This window comes from Halichoerus grypus, chromosome 6, assembly GCF_964656455.1.
Source record: "Halichoerus grypus chromosome 6, mHalGry1.hap1.1, whole genome shotgun sequence".
NCBI lineage: Eukaryota > Metazoa > Chordata > Mammalia > Carnivora > Phocidae > Halichoerus > Halichoerus grypus.
The window spans coordinates 63,733,126-63,746,288 of NC_135717.1; the positions used below are offsets into that span (position 1 = coordinate 63,733,126).

The following is a 13,163-nucleotide window of genomic DNA, read 5'->3' on the forward strand; positions in this document are numbered from 1 at the left end:
CACACATGATTTGAAAATGAACTCTTAGCATTTCAGATACATTCCTAATGGATGAATCATTACTCTATTTCAGAGTCAATATGTTAGAAAAAGAGCATTATAGATAAAATTATTCAACACACCCTTACGGGTCAGCAATGCTTAGGGAAGCTGGGTGGGCTATGAAGAGGAAGATACTCAGCAGATTAACGATACTCTGTGTCATCTGAGGGGCTGTGTACTCAGGTTCTATAATGCCTACAACTGAACTAATGACCAGAGGGGAGTCCGGGCGGCTGGGGTCTCCTACCCGATTGGTATGTGCTGGTGGGCAGTCATCCAGTCTGACACCGAACGTTCCTGTAGCAGTGGGCTTTTTTTCAAATGTCTTTCTCATAATACTTGGAATGCCTTTTCTCCATGTGCCTTTGTCTTTTGGGGGACTGGTATCATCTTTTGATTGTTATGCAAAAAAAAAAAGACAGAAGAAGAAAATGGAAACAAGCATGTTTAAATCATGACTTTAAAAGCCCTTTATCGAGATTGATATACATCAGAGTCCTATACTATAAATGATAGGTCCTATATTTATCAAAATACTGTATTATATTCTCTTCCTAATATAGCATTCCTTTTAACCTCCCATATAATTTAATGGGAATCAGTTATGCTTTTCTACCCTTTTACAATCTGTACCATGGTTTTCTTTAAAACAGTCAAGAAAATAGGATCAACGTGACATCTTAATAGTGAGATTTTAGCAAAAGGAAACATGATGGTTTTACCTCAAAATAACAGTGCCTCGATCCTCTGCATTAAATTTGTAGTGTCTTTTATGTAGATGTATATTCTCCTTCACTTCATCTTTATTATAAGACAAAGACTCATCTTAAGGGAAAGCCCCATTAGCCTAGACCGGGCCCAAGGTGACCTCTGAGCTAGCTCACAATGGGCTGAGGTCAGCAGAAACGGTACAGAAAAACATGGAATACTTTCTTTCTTCTTTCTTTCTTTCTTTTTTTAAATTTTTTTTACAGAGGGCAAGAGAGAGGGTGGGGGGGAGACACAGAATGGGGAGCAGCAGAGGGAGAAGGAGGGAGAGAGCATCTTAAGCAGGCTCCATGCTCAGCATGGAGCCCGACACAGGGCTCCATCTCATGACCCTGAGATCATGGCCTGAGCCAAAATCGAATCGGATGCCTAACCAATTGGGCCACCCAGGTGCCCCATGAAATACCTTTAAAATCCCAACTTTAACCCATCATCTTTGTTAAATTTATCCAGGAACACTAACATCAGTACCTTTACTGAGAAGTTTCCTCTCTGACTCTTCCTTGGGAGAGTGTGGACTTTGGGTCTTTGGCTCTGATTTAGCACCAAGCAGAGTCTGCCGAATGCTGAGACTCTGGCGAGGTGTTTTTGGCAACTGTTCTGCTTTGCTGCTGAAAGAAATGAACATTTCTTAACAACTGTGTGTTTTACATCCAGAATTAACTTGTAGGCGTGGTGGGATTCTCACCTCATCAGACTGTTATATTCTTTTATTCTTCGGCTGATTAGATCCCTGTTAGTCACTCCAGTGTCCTACAGAAGAAATAGGAGGTAAGAATACAAAGTCAGCTTGAAACATAAATCGGGATCCCTGCTTTTTTGAGGCTCTCTACTGTACTGCGCTGCTTAGCCAGGACAGTTCCTATACTCTCAGTGGGTATGTTTTAAAATCTCTGTTCCCCATCACCATGCAGTATCACTGTGCAGGAAATGATCCAAGTGCCCCCCCACCACTGCCAAAAGAGCTTTCTGTTTATTTTTTGTACCCCTACAATCTCTAGAATAGTACCAGCAAGCAGCAGGTGCTCAAACTTCCTGATGTGACATTTTTTATAAACGACTGGGAAGCAGCGGGCCAGTTTTTTTCTCTAATCCCAGAAAGAATGATCAGCATTTCAAAATAATACAGTTGGATAAAAGATGGAAAAATACTGTCAAAATCTGTTAATGATGAATTTATAGGAGTAGTGAGACAGAGGGTCATTTAGTATCAGAAGTGGCACTTAGATTATCAGAAGAGAAAAAGCTCAAAACTGGGCTTTTCAACCTCAACAGATTAACTTCTATAACGCTATATGGTAAACTCGGATTTCACCATGAACTGATGATTTTTTTTCTACCAGTTCTAATTATACACTGACATGTATCCTCAACTTTTTTTGTTTGTTTCATTTTGATTATAATGAACAATAAAATTTACAAATACAGGCTTTGGAGTTAAACAATTTCGAGTTCAAATACTCTTCCTACTTACCAGGTGAGAGATTAATATCTAGGGTGAGATCGCAGGCCCGGGTTTAAATCCCAGCCCTGACACTTACCAGCTGTGTGACCTTATGGAAATTACATAACCTCTCTTTGCCACTGTCCTTGTTTGCAAAATGGTGATGACAATACTAGGACACATTCATATGGTTGCTGAGACTTATTCATGTAAAATATTCTTACTGTCCCTGTTTACTTTGAAGAAATTCAGCTCTGATGCCCTCTTTACAGTGCTGGTTATAGAACAAAGATTGTATTGACACGGATCTGGTGTTAATTTTTTAACCACAAACATGGTAGGGTGTAAACTATCAGAGAAAAAGGCACAGTCATTTTTCCTGTGACCTAAGTTTTCATAATTTGAATTGGACATAATTGGAAATGACTATATTAGAGAACATACTCTGCATAAACTTACAGTTAATAGGGGCGTCCCTGTGTCTCGTGAGTTAGGGGAAAAGAATGTTGTGCACTTTTTTTGTCATAACAATGAGCACAAAAAGTGAGAACAACATGTAAGAAAAACTGTGTTAATGATATGAAAAGATACTCTTGAGCAAAAGCTAGACTTAATCACTGCCGAATTTGCTCTGTCAAGTTTATAATTACACTAGAAATACTACATTATCAATGAAATTCCTGTTGTAAAAAAATACCTTGATGGCTGTGAGCCAGAAACTCTCAAGTCCCTAAACATTCCCTATTAAAAAGAAAAACTGGCTTTTCATATGATTTCTGACAATGCGAGTTTTCTTAGAAGCCAATGACTGTACTACAGCCCGTTCTATTATATTCTCAACTGAGTATCTCCATGAAGGAAAATCCTCATATCTGTTATCTCTTTGCATTGACACGGTAATTTGTTTTGATAAGTATTTTCACTATAACTTAAGCCCCACAATAATCCTGTCTTTGAGACAAGGAACCAGTTCTGGAATGATTTAATCATAAAGGCAATGACCAGGACTAGTACCTAAGATTTCCTGATCCTGCTTCTGAGAAAATAGGCAAAATATATGAATTATCTATTTTCGTAGTTCAGTAATGGTGATTTTCAAGTAAGTGAAAATAATATAAAAGAGGTACACCTGAGTTTTCCTTTTGATCAATTTTTCAAGTGAAAATAGCATATTTTAATTTTTTTCAAATGTATCAGATTCTTTGAGTCTTCCTAAGAAAAAAGTGATGAAAGAATCTGGTTTTATCAACAGCATTTTGAGCACACACCTCCTCGTTGAGGTTGCTGCTCTCCTGGATGGTCTTGATCCATGCTAGCATGTCGTCTCTGTCTTCAGCCTGAAATAGGCATTCACAGTCTGATGTGGTAAGTCGAAACACATTTTTCCTCTTGGTCTCACTGTAAGAGATGTCTATTAAGCACGCATTGACGCTGATGGGCTGCTCTTCTTCAGATGGAGTCATCTGTTCTCTTTTGTCTTTGTACAAGTAAAGCGAATGGCCCCGAAGCACAACGTACATCTGTTTCCACGGCCGAATACTTCCACCAACTCGCTGGAAAACACGAAACAGTTCAGGGATAGTTGATGTTTGTCTAATTCTTGGTGACATGATAAACACATCAAGCAACACTGTTAACACACACACGTGTACACCCAGTGGATATAGTGGGTGTCTGCTTCACGATCATATACGTTTGTTAGGAGAGGAATGACAAACACTGGAGCATAAACCAAGCTAGGCAAGGTATTCTTATCAAAATCAAGGATGGTGAAATCTCAACTTTAATCTGGTTGGGGGAAAAAAAATGTATTGTTCATGAGCAAAGTAGTTAAGATAAACTGAATCAAGTAAGGTAAAAGAAGAGTAGCAAAATTTATAAAATACATAAAAATGCTAATAGAATAGAAAATAAGAACAAAATCTGTCTGAAAAATCTTCTGAGTGAGAGTAAGGCTTAAGACAAGTCCCAGATCATGCAAATGACAAACAACTACATAAGGAGATCCCCAAAAACAGGTACGAGTAATGAATGAAACAAAATTGATCAACTTTATATGATAAAGCAACAATATCCATATGCAAGGTGGGTTTTCTTAAAAATTAAACTCTTTTGACAGTATTAAAATTTTTTTATAAATAATCTGCCCAAATATTTTAAGAAATTTTATGGCAAAGTTTTTATTGTATTGAAATCTACTTAATGAAGCATATAAATATTGTGATACTCATTTATATAACCCAGTATTTATAAAATAAAGTGAAAGGAGGAAATTATAAAGGCAATTTAAATGAAAAAACTGGGAAAAGCTAAATTAAAAATTTTAAATTATTAAAATAAAAAAAAAATTTTTAATTATTAATATGAAGAACTGCCACTCCTAAAGGAAGACTCTGTGAAAATCTATGGCTAAGAAACTATTTAAGAAAAAAAGCTGAGTTCCTTCTTAAATACCTTGATTTCTCTTTTTTGTTGGCAAAATATAAGACTGTATATTCCATTTACAGTTGAATACACAGGACTAAAAAATATAAAATTGTATCAGTGATTACAATTTTTTTAAAAAATAATTTTTCCTTTGTGTAGAAAAAGCTATTTAGAAGTGATATTTTCCGTTCTCTCTTCTGGGTAATATGCCATTTTATCTGTACAGACCGTATGTGCTATTTTGTGGGGCTGCATTTCATACACCCGCAGCAGCTGAGAAAACGCACTACCTTGCCCTTGTCAGTGATAAGTGGTCGGAAATGGAGCCACCCTTCCTTGGCAGCATCGCTGAAAACCTCTGAGGAAGAATCTTTCCTGGACCCAGAGTCTTCTGACGACTTCTGGCTGTCTGTGATCTACAGAAAAGACCAAGAAAATATAGTAAAACACCAGCTTTATCAACATTTGCACTTTGAAATTGCTTTGCTGAAAAAAACACCTTTAATGTTCCAAATGAAGGGTTATTTTCGAAAAAATACTACCTTTATCAATTACAGTAGAAAAATTTCTGGTCTTATTTATTTTTTTTTTTTTAAAGTGAGTTGACTACCATCATTTTTTAAAAGTTGTCTCCCGGAATTTTTAATCATTAAAAAATAACAGAAATAGTATAATTTTCTGCTTTCAAGAGCTCATATTTTAGTGAGAAAAGACAAATCGGAATAAAAAAGACAAGAAAATGATCAGACTGATTAGTACCATTTGGGAAAGGAACAAGGAGATGCAGTTAACAAATGACTGAGTCGTGGCTAGAAGTTGGGGGTGCTGTGGGAGAATATTTAAGATGAAATGTGGAGGAAAAATTTTAAAAAGGGGCCATCTGTGAAAGGTCAGGAAAAAGAAAAGTTCAGGGAGAATGTATAGCTAATGAATTAAGTATGTTTACCATTATCATTTTATTTTATTCATTTTTTTAAAGATTTTATTTGAGAGGGAAAGAGCATGAGCGGGGGGGGGGGCGGAGACAGAGGGAGAGGGAGAAGCAGACTCCCCACTGAGCAGGGAGCCCAACATGGGGCTCAATCCCAGGACCCTGAGATCATGACCTGAGCCGAAGTCAGATGCTTAACCGACTGAGCCACCCAGGTGCCCCTTACCCATTATCATTTTAAATGTTCACTGTTCAGTGTGAGAGAAACAGCTAATGAATAGATTGTTTAGGGTCTTTCAGGACACAGTAGGAAGTGTGATGGGATGCGATTAGGTGATGAATCAGAGGAGTAACATTATCTGGTCCCAGTTCAAAGGTCACTCTGCGAGCGCCTGGGTGGTTCAGTGGGTTAAGCATCTGCCTTCGGCTCAGGTCATGATCTCAGGGTCCTGGGGTCGAGCCCCGCATCGGGCTCCCCGCTCGGCGAGAAGCCTGCTTCTCCCTCTCCCACTCCCCCTGCTTGTGTTCCCTCTCTTGCTGTCTCTCTCTCTCTCAAATAAATAAAATCTTAAAAAAAAAAAAGGTCACTCTGCTTGCCACCTGGAGAATGGATTCTCCAATGTGAGAAGAGGTGTTACTGCAGGAATCCAGGTGAGGCTTGATGGTGGCCTGGACTAAAGTTAACTTAAGTGAAGACAGGGAGGAATGTAGAGCTTCAGGGTGTGTCCTGAAAGTAGAGTGGATAATACTTGATATGACGGAGTGGGGGGAAAAGAAGCCACAAGGCTAATGCCCAGATCTGGGGCTTGAACACCTGGGTGAAGTGAATTTAGTGAGATGGGGAAAACTGGTGGACAAAGATGTCTGGGGGCAATCCAGATCTCTTTGGCCATTACCGTGATTGCTTATTAAACACCCACATAAAGACATCAGCCTACATGAGCTGCAGCTTGGGGAAGAGGCCAATGCTAGCAGTGTAAACGTTGGGAGACCCCTGGTTAAGATCATGTTGGCAATGACGGTAGATAGAGAAGAAAGAGGGTCAAAACCAGTTATAGACATTCCACCATTTTAAATATTAGGCAGAGGCAGAAATGGAAACCAGCAGAAGAAAATGTTTTAGGAAGGGAACGGGAAATTGTGTTGGAGACTACTGAAAGGTCAAAGAAGTGAAAAATCGAAGATAACCATTAGTTTTGGAACCTGAACGTCCCTGGTCACCTTGGTGTGAGCAGTGTCATTCTGGTGTGTGTGGGTTGAGAAAGACGGGATGTGAGGAAGTGGACACTATAGACAATTTTTTGAAGGAGTTTTGCTGTGAAAAGTGGAAGAGGAAACAGGCGTAGGAAATAGAGGGGGATGTAGATTCAAGAGAGGTTTTTAAAAAATAGATAGTACATAGTGGAATGTGCTTCTGGGATGGTGAATGAGCCGCTGGCAAGAGCGATTTTGCAGAGGGGAGATGGGTCTTGAAAAAGTGAAGTGATAGAATCAAAGAAATGTGGATGTAGGATTTTTACAGGACCATGTTCCAAGTACAGACACTTATGCTAAGAGTAAGGAGGGGAGAAACTGTGGGCACAAATGAAGATGGCTGACATTTTTGGAGAATGTAAAACAAGGAAATTCCTATCTAACAGCCTTTGGTGTATGTTTTCAATGAAGTATGAGGGAGGACTCGATGGGAGAGGACAGGGGTGGACTGCATGGAGAAAGGTGGAGGGGAGGCCTGAAATAATAATTTTGAGGAGAGAAAACAAGCATACAACAAATACAGGATTGCTGGGTAGTCAGATTTTTGGCCATAGACTGATGAAGTGAGAAAAATCAGCATTAATGTATGTTAAGTATTATATACTTGATGAATATGTTTAGAAATTAGAAAAGAACACTATTGGGCGCCTGGGTGGCTCAGTTGGTTAAGCGACTGCCTTCAGCTCAGGTCATGATCCTGGAGTCCCGGGATCGAGTCCCGCATCGGGCTCCCTGCTCAGCGGGGGGTCTGCTTCTCCCTCTGACCCTCTTCCCGCTCGTGCTCTCTGTCTCTCATTCTCTCTCTCTCAAATAAATAAATAAAATCTTTAAAAAGAAAAAAAAAAAAAAACACTATTTTCCAAATGCACCTAAAAATTGACAGAATATACGATAATAGAAATAATTCCCTATAATGAGCCAAAGTAATAATCTAAGGTAAATAGAAACATTTATCATTTGCTGATACTTAAAAAATATTGAATACCAACCTTGATTCCTTTCAGGCTAGAGACATGCTTGAAGGACCTATTGGAAAGAAGTATGTAAGTATTTGCAATAAGTGTATAACACACCTTAAAGAAGTAAAAACAATTTGAACATTACAAGTAACCTGTCAATGATAAGCTGACATTTCACCATTACCATGTTAAATGTTCACTGTGCCATGCAAATGAGAAAAGCAACTAACTGTATAAGTACTTAAAGTTTTGATTCCACGATCGAAGCTTCCTTAGTGGATCCGGTAAATTTAAACTATCTCTGCACGAAGTGTGAGATTTTATCCTTCCTTTTAGATGAAAGAAAAAACTACTCAGGCTAAACATGGAGCTTTAGAATAAATTATTAGTTAACCATAGTTGCAATGCTCTATTAAAGGGCTCCCACAATGTTAATAACGATGGATAATGCTGTAGGGAGAGCGTAGTGAGGGCCAGTCTGGGCCCACCACTCCTCCTGCCAACCACACTCAGGATGCTTTGGTATGAGACCAGCTGCTGCCACTGAAAAGGCTTAGGGCTTCTGAAGATAGGTTCGCTTTAACTATTCAAAACAATTTAACTGTAGGGGACAAAGATTTATTTTTTTAATTCAAAATTCAGTTTAAGGAATTTAGGATTGCAAGATGAGACTGAATATGGCACTGCCCTCCCCCTTCAAACCACCCCAAACAAGACAGCCAGAAACAGATATGCAAACTCCATCTCCAGCACTATCAGGAGACACCTGTAACGCTGACCAGCAATGGGTGCATGTACATGAGGATGGGTGGTTAAATGCGGTGAAGGAAAGGATGGATACAGGAAGAGGGGACACCACTGGTTGCATATCTCTAGACAAAACTGCAGTGCACTGCCCTCTGAAGATCAAAATCTTCCCCTGTTTGGAGCAGTGGGAAACAGGGTGCTGGAGCTGGTGACAGGAGCCTCACTCACCACCACGTCTATCAGGGAGTATGAAAACGAAGGAGGAAACACACAGTCCTGTCATCTTTGCAAGAAGCATGTGCAGTTGGTGCAGGGTGAAGGAGACTCTGAAATGCGGCAGTTATGGTATCTTTTTAGTGAGGAAGAAGTAAAGGCTAAAAGAGCTCACAAATTCAACTCTGCATCATCAGAACAATTCCTGCTAGTCTGGACCACTGCCATGGACACACCCCACACACACTTCCCCCATGTAGCTGGTCCAGGAAGAACTGCTATTATTGGAATATAAATAATCATTGAATGGAAGCTTCAGAGAATCTATACCAAAATACTGATAAAAAAAGACAAATCGTTCTCTGAAGGTTCAAAATCATAAAATGGCAATGTTCCTTAATTGTATAAATTAAAACACTGCGTCACTAACACTAGCCATAAAAATTTAAGAACTAGAAAACTGACTTTAAAAAGTTCAAGTAGTAAAATAAACAGAAATAGCCAAGAGAATTTAGAAAAAACATAAAGTAATGAGAGAATGGTCCCATTGATGATAAAAACATTATAAAACCACTACAATGAACAGAATCTGGTGTACGTGAGTAGACAGATAAATCAACTGAACAGAATGGAGGCTAAAAATAAAACTAAATATATTTAATAATTTAGTATACAATAAAGATGAAATATCAGTGGGAAAAATGTAACATTCAATAGATGCTTTGGGGACAACTGAGAGACATTGGAAAATACAAAGCTGGCCCTTTATCTCACTAATTGGAATAAAATAAACTCCAGATGAATCAAAGTTATAAACACACACAGACAAAAAAGACAAAGAAAAACATAACATTGAGAGGGAAACACAGAAGACTTTTGTTGTAATTCTGGAGGAAAGGCTTTTTCAATATGACTCAAAATCTGAGGCCGTTTAAAAAAATATCCTAAATTTACCTGCAAAGAAAAAGTTTAACATTTTTGCACAGTTTAAACTGAATTGGGAAAAGACTTGCAACACTTATCTCAGAAAAGAGCTAGTTTCCTTTATATAAAGAGCCCCCAGAAGTCAGTAAGGAAGAGCAGTAGGGAGATGGGCAGAAGATATGAATAAGCAGTTCACAGGAAAATATAAATATCTCTTAAATATATATGAAACGATATTCAATTAATAAGAAATTTTCAAAAAAAAGAAAATCCCCACAACGTGATACCATTAGATTTACAAAAAGTCAAATGTTAAATAACATGCTGGGCCGGTGAGGGGCAGAGACTTCTGTGCACTGTTGGTGGGAATGTGATTTGGTATAAGCTTTATGGAGAGTGGCTGACAATGTGTATTAATATAAAAAATACACACCCCCTTGATGTAACAATCTTTCTTCCAACCATACTCACTCATATACTAAATGGACTATATACAAATATAGTCACTGAAGTACTGTTTGCAGTGCCTAAGATTCAATCAACCTAAATGTCTACTTATAGACTATGGAATGACAGATATATTTTGGTAAACTATTCAGCGGAAAATGAAACAAGCATGAAAAAGCTGAGCCAGGAATACACACACTGGATGATCTCCATGATCAGTGTGCACAGCATCTATCATTTGTTTATAAAAATAATTAGAATACGTACACCCACATATAAGCCTACATAAATGTGTACACGTGATTTTATGCAGAGAATAGCTAGAAAACAGTAACATAGTTATGTTTGAGAAGAGACCTGGGTGACCAGAAGCCTCCAGTAGCAGTCATTGCTTAATACAAATATTTTTTGCATTATGTTTACTGATTTTTAAATATTAATTTTAAAAATTCACCTGAATATATTATGGAATAACAACTTTATTTTTTATTTGCATTTCTAATATAAAGTTAAAAGTATAAAAGAAATCATTAAAATTCAGTATTTATATGTCAAAGTCATGCTGAGCACCCAATATTTAAAGTGATATGCTCGAGCGGCGCCGGGGTGACTCAGTCGTTAAGCGTCTGCCTTCGGCTCAGGTCATGATGCCAGGGTGCTGGGATCGAGCCCCACATCGGGCTCCCTGCTCGGCGAGAAGCCTGCTTCTCCCTCTCCCACTCCCCCTGCTTGTGCTCCCTCTCTCGCTGTGTCTCTCTCTGTCAAATAAATAAATAAAATCTTTAAAAATAAATAAATAAATAAATAAATAAATAAAATGATATGCTCGAGACTTACAATTTCCCATCTTCCCGGTAATCATCGAGACCCTCATCATAAGATTTTGATCTTTCGGTCTTTGAGCTGGGCTGGGCATCCAGGCTGGGAGGTCCGACAGATTCTGTAATTAAAAGCCAACATGTAGACCTTTGCAAGTGATTTCCAGATCGTTTTCATAGGGAGGAGATCCCAGTGTGTCACAGCGTTCTAAGTGGAAAACTGAGAGAGAGATGGTTTGCACAGCCACTCACTGAAACGTACCCTGGTCATGGGAGAGCTGGCGGCGAATTAAAGGAGCCGACGTGGTGAGGCTGGGTGGGACCATTGCAATGGAAGGTGCCTGGGGTGCCTGGGGGGTGGAGGCTGAGATGACAGCAGAAGCGGGGATGTGTGCAAGGTCATGATCAATGCTGGGGCTCGTTGGTTCATCTAGAAAATAAAATGAAAATAAATATTGGTGGTGCGCCTGGTGGCTCACTCGGTGGAGCACGTGACTCTTGATCTCGGGGTCGTGAGTTCAAGCCCCACACTGGGTTTATAGCTTACTTAAAAAAAAAAAAAATTAAGAAAAAGAAAAAGAAAAACAAATCAGAATGCTAAATGACCTAATTATTAATAATCAATATTCATTGTTTAAAAAAAAGATAGAGATTTTAACACTTAGCCACTAAAGCACCAATAAATAACATACTTGTCTGTTAAAAATCTTACACAGTTATTACTCTAGTAAATTCCAAATAATTCTGAGAATGTGGTCCAAGAAATTAAATAAGTTGCTTCTTCTACCAACAATTAATAACTTCACTAACAGATAATCAAGATACCAAAGTTACAGGTATTCAGAACCTAAACCTATAAAAGCAGAACAATAATCACCCTAAAAGAGTTACTTTCCCAATTGTAAATGTCTTCATTTCAGGAAGCTAAGCAAGGTGACTGGGAGAAATAAATGGCTATTGTTTAAGCCACCCGGTCTGCGGTATTCAGTGGCCCAAATGGACTGAGACAACCACTGGTAGTTTGGAATACGTGACCTCTTCCCCAAGCAAATGTCAGCCCTCGCCCAGAGGAGAAATCCCCACTTGCCCCCTTGAGCAGATGCCCTGGTACCCCTGTAGAAATATAGACGTTTTAGATGTTATGAATTTTAAGCTTCTCAAAAGTCTGTCACAATCTGTCAAGAGCAGAAATGCCATATGCATGCATACGTAATAACACTAGCTAACATATGTACAGAGCTTAGTAGGTACCAGCACTGTTCTAAATACTTTAAATATATTTTTCATTTAATTCCTAAGAAATCCTATAAAGTAAGTACTATTTTACAGATGGAGAAGCCAAAACAGACAGGTTAAGTAACTTGTGTAAAGTTCCCAAGCCATAGGGACAGCATGTGGACCCAGAGAGTCTGATACCAGAATTTTTGCCTAGAAGTATAAATTATATATGTTTTCCAAACTGGTGAGTAATAGCTCTGTTCAAAATTCTTACTCTTATAAAAACATCAATGGTTTAAATTCTAATATTCTAGGCCAGGAGAGTGTAATTTAATAGAATGCCAGAACTATATTCCCTAAAATCAAATGCCCTAAGTCTTAGAAAATCATAACAAAACCCTTTATAAAGAATATACTATAATGATGAAACAGGCTTTTGATTTCTTGATTTAAAAGATTAAACTATTTTAATTTTGACCAAATTCTAAGAATGCTCTATCATTTTAATGGTTAGCATTTTCATCAAGATGACTAATAATGATACAAAGTTATAACATTTATAGCTAAAATCTGTAAATTTTATTTTAAGCTTATTTTATGCTTTTACAAAGTTTTTAAAAGCAGCTCTTTATATTTTAGTACTAGAAAACATTTTTAAAATTTCTCTATGAATCAAGTTTACTAAGTACATGACAATTAAATATCCTGTTAGTGAGCATGCATTACTCCTTTTTTCAAAAGAAGATAACTAATTTTAAATCAACTGAATAAGGATAAAAATTTAATTTTATTAAAGATTATAATATTCTTTAAAACTGTCATTATGATGTAAATTACCACAAATTAACCAACTTTTTCAAATGATACATGTGTATGAAGTAAGTTGGGTCTTCTGGGGTCTGCTTGGGCCACCAATCTGTTATGAATTCAGATGCACGGTTATGAATGGGAAAATACTGTATTCTTTAGAA

General features: G+C 37.9%; 1 protein-coding gene across 1 annotated transcript in view; it reads right to left on the reverse strand.

The window, feature by feature from the left end:
* The window catches only part of ARHGAP21 (Rho GTPase activating protein 21), a 132,768-nt gene that overhangs the window by 12,325 nt on the left and 107,280 nt on the right, over window positions 1-13,163 (reverse strand). Inside the window, 8 exon segments of the mRNA XM_078075252.1 lie at window positions 290-432; window positions 1,282-1,418; window positions 1,499-1,563; window positions 3,523-3,807; window positions 4,972-5,097; window positions 7,856-7,892; window positions 10,994-11,096; window positions 11,237-11,404. Of these exon segments, the coding sequence (XP_077931378.1) occupies window positions 290-432; window positions 1,282-1,418; window positions 1,499-1,563; window positions 3,523-3,807; window positions 4,972-5,097; window positions 7,856-7,892; window positions 10,994-11,096; window positions 11,237-11,404 (1,064 nt within the window).